Raw genomic sequence first — 12,774 nt, 5'->3', positions numbered from 1 at the left:
AAATGCACTAACTCTGAACCACCAGAGGATAAAAGGACTCAAACCTTGCAGTCTGGCACTCCTGGACCTAGAATATACACAAGCACCTCTTCACAGGTGTGTTTACCTAGTTTAAACCTTATTTAAATAGACTCTTGATGCACACACTTTCCACAAACACCTGCTTCTCCCATGCAGCCATGACTTGCACAAGGCAGCTGCAGTCAGTCACTGCTGTCCCAAAGCCATCCCACACAGCAGCAGGCAGCACCTCAGGCACTGACTCAGCTCCCTGGCCAGAGCAAAGCACAAACTCTGTCATGAGGAGAATGACAACAGAAGTATCTCTTCTTACTTCTACATCATACCAGAATGGTCTGAAGACTTCAACAGTCAGAGAAGCATTTAAAGAAACCCAATCCTCATGAAATCATGGAAAAGCAGGCTTATAATTAATCCATATTTCCAATTATTTGCAGTTATAAAACCTAAGTTGGAACCATTCATGAAAGAAACAGTCTCAGTTATCACTGGACATTAAAAAGAAGCTTTCTTTTGGTGACCTAAATCCATAACAAAACTGATAAAATAAACAAATGTTTCAACACCCAGACATATTTTTCAGGGTACTCAGCCCACTTTAAAAAGCAGTCAAATGGAAGCTGTGGTGACAGTGGCCCTTGATCCAAACTTGTATCAATACAGATTTTCATCCATTTTAAAATAACCTTTGAAAATGTAGCTATATTTCAATTTTGCTGTATGGACAAAGCTTGATAGTCATTGTTTCCATATGGTCATTATTCAGGACACTGACTTCTGCTTTTTCTAAGCACTAGAAATATGACACACAACATTAAATTTAAGCTTATTGTGGTCATCTTAGCATTGCAAGAATTCAATTATTAAATTTATCTTGGATTAACTTATGCATCACCCAAGACAACAGAACCTCTATTTCCTTTCTGTTTTTCAGGCAACTACTATCAATAGTCAAACACATGAAAATGTAGTCCATGAAAATGTAGAAATGGCATCCAATAAATCAACTGCCAGTGGATCAGTGGTGGACATGCTGCTCATTTTCAAATTATTAAACTCTTTTTATAAATCTACAAAAAATTCCCACAGAAATTAAGTTAATCAGAATTTTAAAGAGAAACTTGAAAATATTCAGGCTCAAGGCCCTTAGCTAATATGCTGAACTGCAGAAGTGAAGTTTCTCTTACCATAATCATGGGACTGTTTGTGCAACACAGCTTCTCTACATGCTTCCTCCAAGAGCACAGGTAGAGGTTACAACAGGATGGGATACCACACTTAGCTGCAGGCACGTAATTTAGTTACTCTAGAGGAGCAATACTTTGAAACAGGAATCTTTAGCTGCTGGGGGCATACAGTGCATCTTTATACCCTTGACCAGGGTATTTCAGCATCACAGGCATGACAGAGTTAATACCCACTAGCTCAGAGGAGAACAAAAGGTACTCCACTGCAACATGCCTAACATTTACATTGCCTCTCTTTGCTCATTAAACAGGTTTTGGTTAAATAATGAACAAACTGTATTACAGACTCCGATGAGAATTCCAAAATTATAAATCAACTGGTAAAGCCCAGAGGAGAATGAAGGGAGTGGGAGGGAAGGAAGGATAATATTGACTAATATAAAGGGCGCAGCTTGACAGTGGATATTCCTGCCACACCTGATCAAACATGCTCCATGGGGGAGGGGAAGGGAGGGAGAGAGCAAGAGGGGAGATGGGACAAGGCAGCCTGAAATTTGCATCCGGAACAGATTAAAATGGGTTCTTGGGGGATTGAGAAAATACATAATATATATTACTATAAATGCAAAATTGTACTAAAAGCTAACTCAAATGTCAAAGATTACAGCTTGAATAAATTTAAATATAAAAGCAATGCGTTTCCATGAGCTAATGAAAGAGACATGAAAGGAAGGTCTAGGGGAAAAAAAAAATCACCAAAAACCCCCTATGCTGGGGACTGGACTTTTGATTGCCTGGAAGGTGATGCAGGACACTCTGCACCATTCAAAGTATTGCTTGGGAACAAGTCCATGTCTAAAATGGAAAAAAGATGGAGCACAGCAAGGATGTCCTATCTCAAGACACTAGTCAGTAAATAGCAGTCACTGCAGCTGAAATTACCTGTAAAAAGAATCCCATGTAGTCAAACCAACATGCTGTCATCCCCATATACAAGCAATTATTATCTCAGCAGGAACAACACTTACCTGATGACTAATACAAAGGGAGTCTCTGAATCTCTCAGTACATTAAACTTTGCTTTCTCTAACATAAGCAGATAGTGAACTTGGATTTTTTCCCCAACAAGTCAACAGCACATTGTACCTAGCTGCTCTAGATAAATGGCCAGTCCCTGACATTTACTTATACTGCATTTATTTGAGCATCCTGACAGTCCCTGCTCTTGTTGATGAGAAGAGGTATTTGCAATAATGGCAAAGAACTTCAGGAAGCTTATTAAAAGAAAAAAATTCATCTCATAGAAGGAAGAAATGTAAAATTTCCTCCCAATACACTTTTGGTGACTGCACATATATCTTACAGAAAGTAAGTGAGTGAGCTTACAAAAAACCCCCATAAAGTGAGTGAGCTTACAAAAAAAAACCCCATAAATCCAGACTGTCATGTAGTCCAGGTACAAGCATAACATCCAGAACAAAGACACTATCCAGAAATGCAAGCTCTTCAGGAGGTCCCTAAGATGTCATGATCTAAGAGAAAAATCCTGCTCACAACCACAGAAAGTTAATCTGGCAGAGAAAAGCAAAGCATTACACTTACAGGCAGACATGTAAGAGGAAGGAATAAAGGCTTAGAACTGGCACGTGTCCTCAGCACCTCTTGTCACCATTACCTGGAAGCAGCACTAGGGTGCTTCCAGGGAACACACTTCTTATGGGATTCCAGACTCAGCACTAATGCAAGAATAAGCATGCTTCACAGCTAGAAATGCAAAAGGTCCATCTCAAACTAAGGCTGAGTGCAGTTCTGAGCAGTCACTGTAATAAGGGGACCAGAAATTAAGTTTACTTTCAAATACTACAATCAGTAAGAAAAATCCTGACAAGAACATGCAGAATGCCATATGGAGTTTAGGATTAGATTCACCTCCAGACTCTCAACATATACTTGGGTTACACTTAAACAATCACTCCTGAAACTACAAAACCAGAAAATGTTGAGGGAAGGGGAGAAAGATGGGTTGTGAGAAAAACAATGCTCAGAATACACACCACAGCTTTGTGTACTACTTCCCTAATCAATACAGATTTCCAGTGCAGATGATCACAATTTCTTTCAGTGCAGGTGATCACAAAGTCTTTCACTTGAAATCCAAGAGAGAGAAACAAAGGTCTGTGGTTTTCTTATTACATGATGAAAGCTAACAAACCAAAGAACGTGAGGAAAAAACAAAAAGAAACCACTCTCTAAGCAGATTTTTTCCATCACTCACAGATCAGAAGGCATAAACAAACCACAAAAAAGCTATGCATGATAATACACCACATTTCATACACTACTACAAGCTTCAGTATATCTAAAAAACTTGCATCTTTATAAAATTGTGTGTGGATACACACACACACAAAATTTATATATATCCCTATAGACAGTGGCAGCAGTGGTATTTCTGTGCTAGTTTACATTGATATTATTTGCCCAAAAGTATGTGCATGTTTCCTCTTTTCTTGTTCTTCAATAAATGACTTCTGGATAGTAAATAAGACAAATAAATACACCTGTACATTTACTTACATATACCCTACAGATGCACATACCTGCTGATTTCAGTAGAAGCTTACCTGTTATATTATTCAGCACTTCTTTTAGGTGGCTAAAGCTATGCAGCAGGGGATCCCTTTCTTCATCCTATAGGTTATACATAGGAAGCAAGTAATTAAGGAGGCAAACATATTCCTGAAGACAAATCTTAATAATGGGTCTGTTAAAGACCTCACCATCACATTCACAGAAGTGCTGTGGTTTGAGTTTATCACTGTCAGCATGTTTACACCATCAAATCCAAAAGCAGCATTTTTATTTTCCTGCCAGTGCTCCCCAATATCACACAGCTGAAATGTCAAAGCATGGGTCCAACACTGAGCATTCTGCTTTAGTTTTATTGTCCTTACAAGTATTTCTGATCAGCCTTGTGCTATTCAATAAATTTCACTGCAAATCTAACTCATATCATATTGAAATGGCTCATCTGGATTTGCTAGAATGTTAATCTATGCAGATTGTAATGGGAGCAGAAATACAATGACATTTTATGCCATTAAAATAACTTGAAGAAAGAATCACAGTGCAATATTTATATGAATTAGCTGCATCCTTTAGCCTTAGTCTATCTTTATGACATTAAACTAAGGAGGAGCAGCAGTTTCTCGAAGCTGAGTGCAGCCGCACCCACACCTCGAGGAGAGGCCGTGAGCTCTGATGAAGAAATGCTTATTAGAAAGAAAAAGGGCCCTGCCCTTGGACAAAGTGAAACCACTTGTGCTGGATGACAGCCATCTGCCACTCATGTGACATTCCCAAGTGCACCACATCCACACATTTACATTGTGGCAGCCAAAAACACACCAAAGCACGGTTACACTTGGAAACACTTTGTTTAGGATTTTTACCAAAGCAGGTTTGAAACTATTGATAGGTTTTAGTCAGGAATATAAACAGCAGGAACAAAACAGAGCTGAAAACAGATACTATGCCATACGAAAAAATTAAAAATACTCTATATATAATTACTTCCCCAATTTTTATTTCATGGCTTTTGTGATGAAGACTGTCTTCCCTAAGAAGGTACAAAGGACACATAAAAACACTGTGCTAAATAAAATAACACCATATATGAAAATTCCCTGACATCCCCGGTGATAAAAGTCTAAATGAGATGACTCCCACGTGGAATACAATGTGGGCTTTTTGTATTTACAGGATAAGAAGGTAGAAGACTCCTAGTTTTGTAGCTTTGGCAATCACTGGCATGAGATGCCCAAAACAATGTAAACAATGCAGAAAGTTATGCCAACTTTACTTATAAAGGTGCTTTAACAAGTGCTACAAAAAAGTGAGGTACTTTTCCAAAGCCAGCTGGTTTCTGTGATAGGTGTTTCCACCTGCTGCTACAGATGGCAACAATTCAAGGTAACTTACCAGATGTGTGTGAGTGCTCCATCGGGCATTACGCTTTATGGCTCCCACCACTGCGTTGATTTCACCTTGTACAATGTAAATGTTCTTGTCCACCATCCTGACAATTCTGAAAATAAAGGTAATTCAAATTAATCTCTAGCCTCTTTGTTTAATCTGAGGAAGACAATTACTCTAAGTTGACTCCAACCAAGAAAAGGCCTGCAGTGATGAAAGAAACTCTTTCAAATTTGTTTTGTACAAGCACAAAATACAAGTTTTGTATTACATGTACAATAGTACAGGTAACAATACAAGTACTTCATCAAAAGAAAACACTTTTCCATAGCATATTTTCAAAACCATGACAGCAGACAGTTAGTTCTAACAGCATCTTTGTAGTGCAAGAGATCACTTTGCCAAGGCACATTCCTAATTTTTTTTCCAGTCTATGTAAGTTGACAGAAAGATAAAGTGTTGGGGTATCAGGACAAACATCCATGGCAATGCCATAACACATGCATCTCCAGCACTTATGCAAATTCCTGCAGCCCTACACAGAACACAAAGCTAACCTTGTACTCTCTTAGAAAAGCATCAGTGGCCTGAATGAGCCGGCCAGAGCAAACCTCTTTGGGACTTAAAACGTTGACAAAATAAAGTAATTTGTAACAGATGTTGATTTCACACTTGCTTCACAAAACAATGCTTTCAAGAAAGCAGGAAAGTAAAAAAGATGTGAGTAAAACCCCACAAAGAAATGAGCAAAACTGGAGAAAAAACTGGATGAAACATGGAGGAAAAACGAGAAAGCTAAAGGCAGACACTTACTCTCCTGTAGCCTGAGGTCTTTCAGGGAAAAAACTTAAAATGATGCATCCAGAAAGAGGCAGAAGGGGGGAAAGAAATTAAAAGCAAGAAGATTTTTGACAGTCTGAGAAAAAGAAGAGTGAACTTCTATGGGACTGCTCTCATTATACTAGCTGTAGCTCAGATACAGTCAAGCATCAAGAAGCAAGAATGAAGGGGAATGAACAGACACAAATGTTTATAAATAAAAACAGGATTTATAAAGAGGCTAAAGAGTCAAATGATACCATGTCTGTAAATGAGAAGGATTTCGTGATATGGTAGCCAAATAGTGAGACTTTTTCAGGAAAAAGAATTAAAGGAAAATGAGGACTCCAGCTTGAAATCACAACAGGTCATCCACAGGGAAGCAAAAGATAGGAAACAGGTGAAAGACTGATTGCAACACTTCAAACCTGACAGGCTCATGTGAAGGACTCAGCTGGGAAGGGGAGGCAGGGGATAATAAAGCACAGATGATATGAGAAGGACTTTTGCCCATGAAACAAAAGCAAAGCTGGAAAGAAATGGTTTTGGTGGATTACACGGGACCTCAGAAAGATCACCACAGAAATTTCAGAATATTCATCCTGGATCAGTCAGGCTTCATGTCAACTAGCATGTCTGAATTATCAACAATGCTTCAAACACACAAACATCCTCTGAATGAAAGAGACTAATTTGCTTCAGGACTCCATAAATAATGGAAAGAAAGCAAAGTTTTATAAAAAGATATCTCATCAAAGGACAGCATCAGATTTGTTGCTTCATTTTTTCAGGTGTTTGCAATAGAATGCTCTTATGGCAAAACTGTTTATTTCATTAAATGAATTATACATAATGGTACTCCCAGGTGTAAGACAATAATTTAAGCAAAGACAAAAGTATTTTGTAAGAACATTCATGACAGACAAATAGGGTTTCCAAGTAATTTGCTTGTGCCCTGAAGAACAAAGGTTTATATCCTCCCTCCACAATATATAACAGAACCACCAATACACTTCCTACTCATGTGGCTAATGCTTGAGAGATGTTCCCATCCTCAACAGTAAATTATTTCATACATTATTCAGATGATTGCATTGAAATACCATTGATCACAATGTTTCTATTTCACTTTATTGTCCTTGTTTTAGTACAAGGCATGAATGGGAGATTTCTCCTTCATGTAAAATTCCTTGCTTATTTATTTTTTCTTTCAGTAATTCCATTATTTTCTGTATTTCTACATCGGGAGTTTCAGGGCTCAAAATTCTAGTCCAGGGAAGTACTTCTGAGAAATACTCTACACACTCTTATTTGTCAGACCTAAAAAAACAGTTTAAAGTCACCGTTTAAAAACAGTATTGAACATGTAAAGTGTGTAGCACCATTCCAGGCATTTAGCAAACTGACATGGAAACATTATTTCAGAAATCATGTAAATGCCAGACAGACATATTACAAACCTTGCACACATATAGATACTCAATAGTTCTGATAGTATTTAAAGTGAAGCCAAAGCTTAAATGCTGTTCTCACTGAATCTGCTTGTAAGACTTCTATTTCTTCTCCTCTATTTTTAAGATAATTAAATAAAAAGTTGGTTAAAACTCCATCTCTCCTGAATGTAGAAGACTTAAAATTCCCAGCTAACTGTAAGTGGCAAAATATGAAGAAAATAGACAAAAACCTCCAATACACACCTTTCACTTTTCACCTGATCCTTGCAAAAACTCTATGTTACTTGGCAGGGCTCTCCTGAGATAAGAAAACCCTGCAAAACTTAGGGCAGTATTTCATTGCTAACTAAGACTCAATGAAAATGCACTCCTTTCCTCATTGCAGATTCTATTAAATATAACTTTATTCAAAAGTACAAAAATTCACTTTATGCATGCCAACAAACTCATTTCACCAGTGCAACTGAAACAACCTATCATGCTGCAGATGCAAATTCCCACTCAGGCTCTGAACATCAAACACTGAGCTCACTTCCCCACCAACACTGGGTGGAGATGGAGGGAAATACTGCTTCATATTTAAACTTGTAGCTAACCAAGCAATAGCATTCCAAAGTAAACCATAAAGCCAACGGAGCTTTGCAACTTCATGTTGGAGAAGGAAACAGAAAAGAACTACAGAGTGAGCATGAAAGACAGACATCTATTTTCAGAGAGATGCGCCTTGTAAGATAAACTCACCAAAACAATCATTCATCCATGTAAAAATTTAAATTTGAAATTTTAGTTCAAGAAATGGATAATGCTTCACTAAACTCTAAACTTCCCAAAGGCTACCCCTTTTACATGATTAGATAATTTCTGTATGTGTTCCTTCAACTGCAGCATCACCACAAGGAACAACTGATCACACTTTAGAGCTCACTATAGATGTCCTGAATTGAGAGAAGTTTTAAGACTGAAATGAATGCTGTGAAGCAGCAGAGAAAAAAAGTTACACAATTTACCAGACCAGCACTGAATGATCAGCTGGGTTTACAGAAGCATGGTGGGAGTCAAGCAAAATCACCAGACATTCGTTCAACTTAGAGAAGAAAAAATGTTAACATGAATTCAGGCTTAATGTTACAAAGCTATGGTCTGAAGAAGGGAGTATTGTAAAAATGCTGAACAGGTTAACAGAACTAATAGTGAAGATCATCAACAAATCAACAAATTTGAAACAACCTCCCTAGCAAAGGTATGTTTCAATACCTCCTGATCTCAAACCAAGAATAAATGCCTTTCTTGCAAGCAATCAAACACAAAAATGTAGTGGATTCAATACAGAAACAAATGGGCTCAGTTCTGTGGTCTTAAGTTAGGGAAAAGGAAAAAAGCAAAGAAAGGTACCTACTATATTTCAAATGCTTTTTAGCTCCTTAGTCCTTCAGCTAGTTAAACTGAAGGGTTATATAAACTCCTGTTTCTTATTCAAGACAGATTCACATATCTGCTTAAAACTGCAGATTAGTCCTCAGATATGCTCCTGCACAGAAATTCAACAGACAGCACAGTGAAAATGACAGCTCCAAACCAAGGCAACAAGGTGCCCAGGCCACCACAAGAAGAAGAAGGGAGGCTGCTACCTTTCACAGCCTCACTGACAACAGCATTGGGAACACTAAGTGGGAAAAGGTCGATGCCTAATCACGTCATAAAAGAACAAAGGCTCATATTCATAACATTGTCAAAACCTTCAACAGTGCTCTATGGATAATAATTATCACTACTCTGAGACTTCTGAAATAGCATCACATGTAGAATCTTCATATAAAAACATTGACAAGATTTACACCTGCTAATGTTATTTCACCCATGCACTGAACATTCCATTTCTCAATCTTGGAATGTCTTACCCCTACACATCCCAGTAGATAGGAAGCCAGTTTATTCCTAATATTACCACTCCCTGTTCTACAGCAAAATGCCTGCAATTCTTCTGCAAACAAGCAAGAGTTAGCATCAGAAGCAACAAGGTCTGGCAGACTTTCATCAAGTCATTTCTTCCTATCATTAACTTTAGCCTTCAGCCATGGCACCTGATTTAAACCCAGTGGCGCTACTCCAATAAACAGCAGTAGTGAAAAACAATATAACCACAACATAGAAAGGTAGTATTGCAAAGTAAGCTTCTGTTGACCCAAATTTTTACTGTTTATGACAATGCAGGAATAATCTAGATAGCTTCTGACCTAGATTTGCCCACCAGCGTCCTGATACAATACACTGCTACTAAAACAGAACACGCAACCTTGAATCACAAACAACTCCTGGCAATCTCACAGCCAGCTAGGTTTCCCAGAAGCCCCAGTAGCAATCAGAAAGCTCCTTTTCCTCCTCCTAAACCTCACATGGAAGGTACATGAATGTCTGCAAAGAAATTTAACTTGCTTGGGTTTTTCAAGTAGTAACTGTTCTGCAAAAAGCATCAAAGGCAGCAAAAGTTCAAAGAAGTCAGGAGGTTTCTCCAAAGGCTAGCTCCTAATGCCTGGACAAAAGTGAGATAAAGCAATAATTTCTAACTATGTAAAGGAACTGTGCAGTCCTGGGCATTTAAGAATGCCCTTTAAAAGATAAGCAGCAGCAGCATGGTAGCAGTGGCACATCAGAAAGGAAGACAGGGACAAACTTCTCTACAAGCTTCCACATTCAGCTGCAACAGTGAGACTGGGCCTAGGAATCAAGTAGAGAAAGGCAAGTCGCATTTACCTGTCAAAACTGCATAGTAAAAATGAAACCTAAGGTTATTATGGTGAGGGAGATTTTCTTTTTCCAATTATTTCATACTGTTGAAACTATGAAACATGCCCCCGGATGAACTCCTAACACGGACGCTAAGCGGGCTCTGAGCTTTCCCCCGCCACAGCCACGAGCTGACCATACGCCAGGAAGAGCCTGCCGACACCGACTGCAGGCAGCAAGCCCCGTGGGCACGGGGAGCGGGGGTGTGCAGGTGCAGCGCCCACCCCGCAGCTCGCTCCGGCCCGGGTCCGCTGTTCCCGCGGCCCAGGGGTCGTGTCCAGGCGGGTCCGTGCGCCCCCGCCCGCGGGCACCGCCACGCGTGTCAGCCCGGCAGGCCGGAGGGGCGCCCGCCGCCCCCACCCGCGCCCGGCCCCCGCGGCTGCCGCGGTCCCGTCCCCGCCCCCCGCCGGTCCCGCAAGGTTCCCCCGCCGCCGCTTCCCTCCCGCCCGCCCCCACGTCGCGACAGTATCGCGACAGGCGGTCGCTGCCCGGCACTGACCCCCGCATCCAAAATGGCGGCGCCTGCTCCCCGCGGCGGCGGCCGCTTCACATAACCGCGCAGGCGGCACCGCGGGCGGGAGGGCTCGGCCCGCCCCCTGTCCGCCCCTCCCTGCCGGCGGCGGCAGAGGCGAGGCCGCGGAGCGCGGGGTCCGCGGGGCACGGGCAGGGACACCGGCCCCGCTCCCTCGCACTGACGTGGAAACCGGCGCACCGTGACCCGCTGCCTGGTTACTGCGCAGACGGACAGCCCGGACAGCCAACCCGCGCACGATGCGCCGCGCAACTCCCCGCGACGCCCAATGGGAACACGGCTTGCGACCGGAGGAGGCGGGCCCTACGGTGACAGCAGCGGGCAGCCAATGAGAGGCGTGAGGGTAGAACCAGCCGACCCGCTGGCCAATCGCGGCGCGGTGCGGCGCCGCAGCCGCGCCTGAGCGGGCGCAGCCCGGGCGGCCGGGCGGAAGCCGGCGGGAGCGCTGCCCTCGCAAAGCATTGTGGGCCGGGCCGGGCGCGGCGTGTGGGAGCCGGGGCCGCCCCGAGCGGGGGACGTGAGGGTGTGAGGGCGTGAGGGAGTGGGTGACAGTGCCGGGGCTGCACAGCCCGCCGAGGGCAGCAGCGCCCTTCCGCCGTGCTTCGCCAGTATTCCCAACTTGTTCCACAGCCTCTTGCAGCTGGTACCAGGCACGGCAGTGCCCAGAGGAGCGCACGCCGCCTGTCCCTTCTCCCCAGTCCTGCTCCCCAGTAATTCCCCTCAGACCTGAGCACAGCTGATCGCTTGGGCTACAAGCCACGGGCTGCAGCCTTAGTTCATCCAGCACAGCGATCTTGGCAGACAGAAACCACCACGGAGTTTAACAGCTCTGCGAGGCTGCTTTATTGGCCTGCCCTTTGCAGCAAGAACAATCACAGCGTTGTAGCTATACGGCACTTGGCAAAAGGAGTTCTCGGTGCTGCTCTCTCCCTCTCAGGTGCTTTTTATGTCTATGCTCCAGTAGCAATGCTGTGTGCCTTAAAGGCAGTAATTTGCAGAGGTCACTACTTGTTTAAGCCTCTGCCCGTTGAACTCGGGACAGAGGGCAGAAGGTTCTTGCAGCTGTGTTACAGTTTTACAGCTCTAGGATCTTCAGTCAGGTCAGCCTGGGCATCCGTTGTGGCAGATGTTAGAATTGTCAAAGCAACAGCTGCTCCAAAATCCTACACTCTTTAGGGAAAACAAAAATCACTGGGACCAAGAGAAAGAGGAAAGGGTCAAAAAGTATTCATTCGCTTTTAATCACAATTTCATCTACCACAGTGTGACTGAGGAAAGTTCTCAGACAAAGGCTCAAGGGAACATCCAACAGCACTGTTCTGTGGTCAGCCAAATATAAATCTGAGGCTGACTTCAATGCTGCCCTAAAAAATGGCCAGGTATCATCACGTATCAGTAGCTGTCAGACTATTGCCTGATCGAGATTCAACGTGCCTTACATTGAAACTGCTGTTACCTCCCAGCTCTGACACCGCCAGGGGACCTTCTTCAACCTGGCTTTACCTGGCAGCATGTGGGAAGTCTTTGGATTTGGAAGTTTAAGCTGTAATTGCATTAAGCAGCCCCATTCCCTAGAGGTGAAGCAAGAAAGAGCATGCCCCAATGGTCTAGCCATAGGCTCAGAAGCTAAGATGTATTCCTCCAGCCTCTGCTGCAGCCATGTACATGCGGTTTATCTCGAGTTTCTCAGCTAGGAAATAGTCAAATACTCACTGAGCCCAGATTCCATATGCCACTAGGCAGTGAGTGAAGGTTTGCAGAACAAGCAAATTAGTTGCTAATGCTTTCTCCTTCCCTTTTGCCCCACTCCAGCAGATGCTAACTAACAGCCTGATGGTATTTGCCAGACATTTTGAAATCCACAGGAGTTCATCTGCCACTCCATCAGTCTGCTCCCTGCTCTGGAAAGGGGATTTCAGGTGCTGGCTTAGCCACTGTACACCTTGCAGCTCAGTCCAGGTTTGTCATGGCTGCCAAGAAAGGGTCTGGACCCTGTTCCATG

The 12,774-nt window shown here is 42.7% G+C and overlaps 1 protein-coding gene across 5 annotated transcripts in view; it reads right to left on the bottom strand.

Annotated features, from left to right (window-relative positions):
- Positions 1–10,992, bottom strand: part of GBF1 (golgi brefeldin A resistant guanine nucleotide exchange factor 1) — a 97,838-nt gene extending 86,846 nt beyond the window's left edge. For 3 of the 5 annotated variants that reach the window (XM_074544872.1, XM_074544869.1, XM_074544871.1), the window contains exons 1-3: positions 10,740–10,992; positions 5,190–5,295; positions 3,833–3,899 (exon numbers count right to left, since the gene is read on the bottom strand). In XM_074544872.1, coding sequence (XP_074400973.1) covers positions 3,833–3,899; positions 5,190–5,295; positions 10,740–10,747 — 181 coding nt within the window. In that variant the 5' untranslated portion in view covers positions 10,748–10,992. The remainder of the gene's footprint in view (positions 1–3,832; positions 3,900–5,189; positions 5,296–10,739) is intronic. The other 2 variants (XM_074544870.1, XM_074544873.1) reach the window with 1 other exon arrangement.
- Between the last annotated feature and the right edge of the window lie 1,782 nt (positions 10,993–12,774).

Source organism: Zonotrichia albicollis, chromosome 7 (genome assembly GCF_047830755.1).
Source record: "Zonotrichia albicollis isolate bZonAlb1 chromosome 7, bZonAlb1.hap1, whole genome shotgun sequence".
In the NCBI taxonomy this organism is placed as follows: Eukaryota; Metazoa; Chordata; class Aves; order Passeriformes; family Passerellidae; genus Zonotrichia; species Zonotrichia albicollis.
This window is presented reverse-complemented; position numbering and strand designations above follow the sequence as displayed.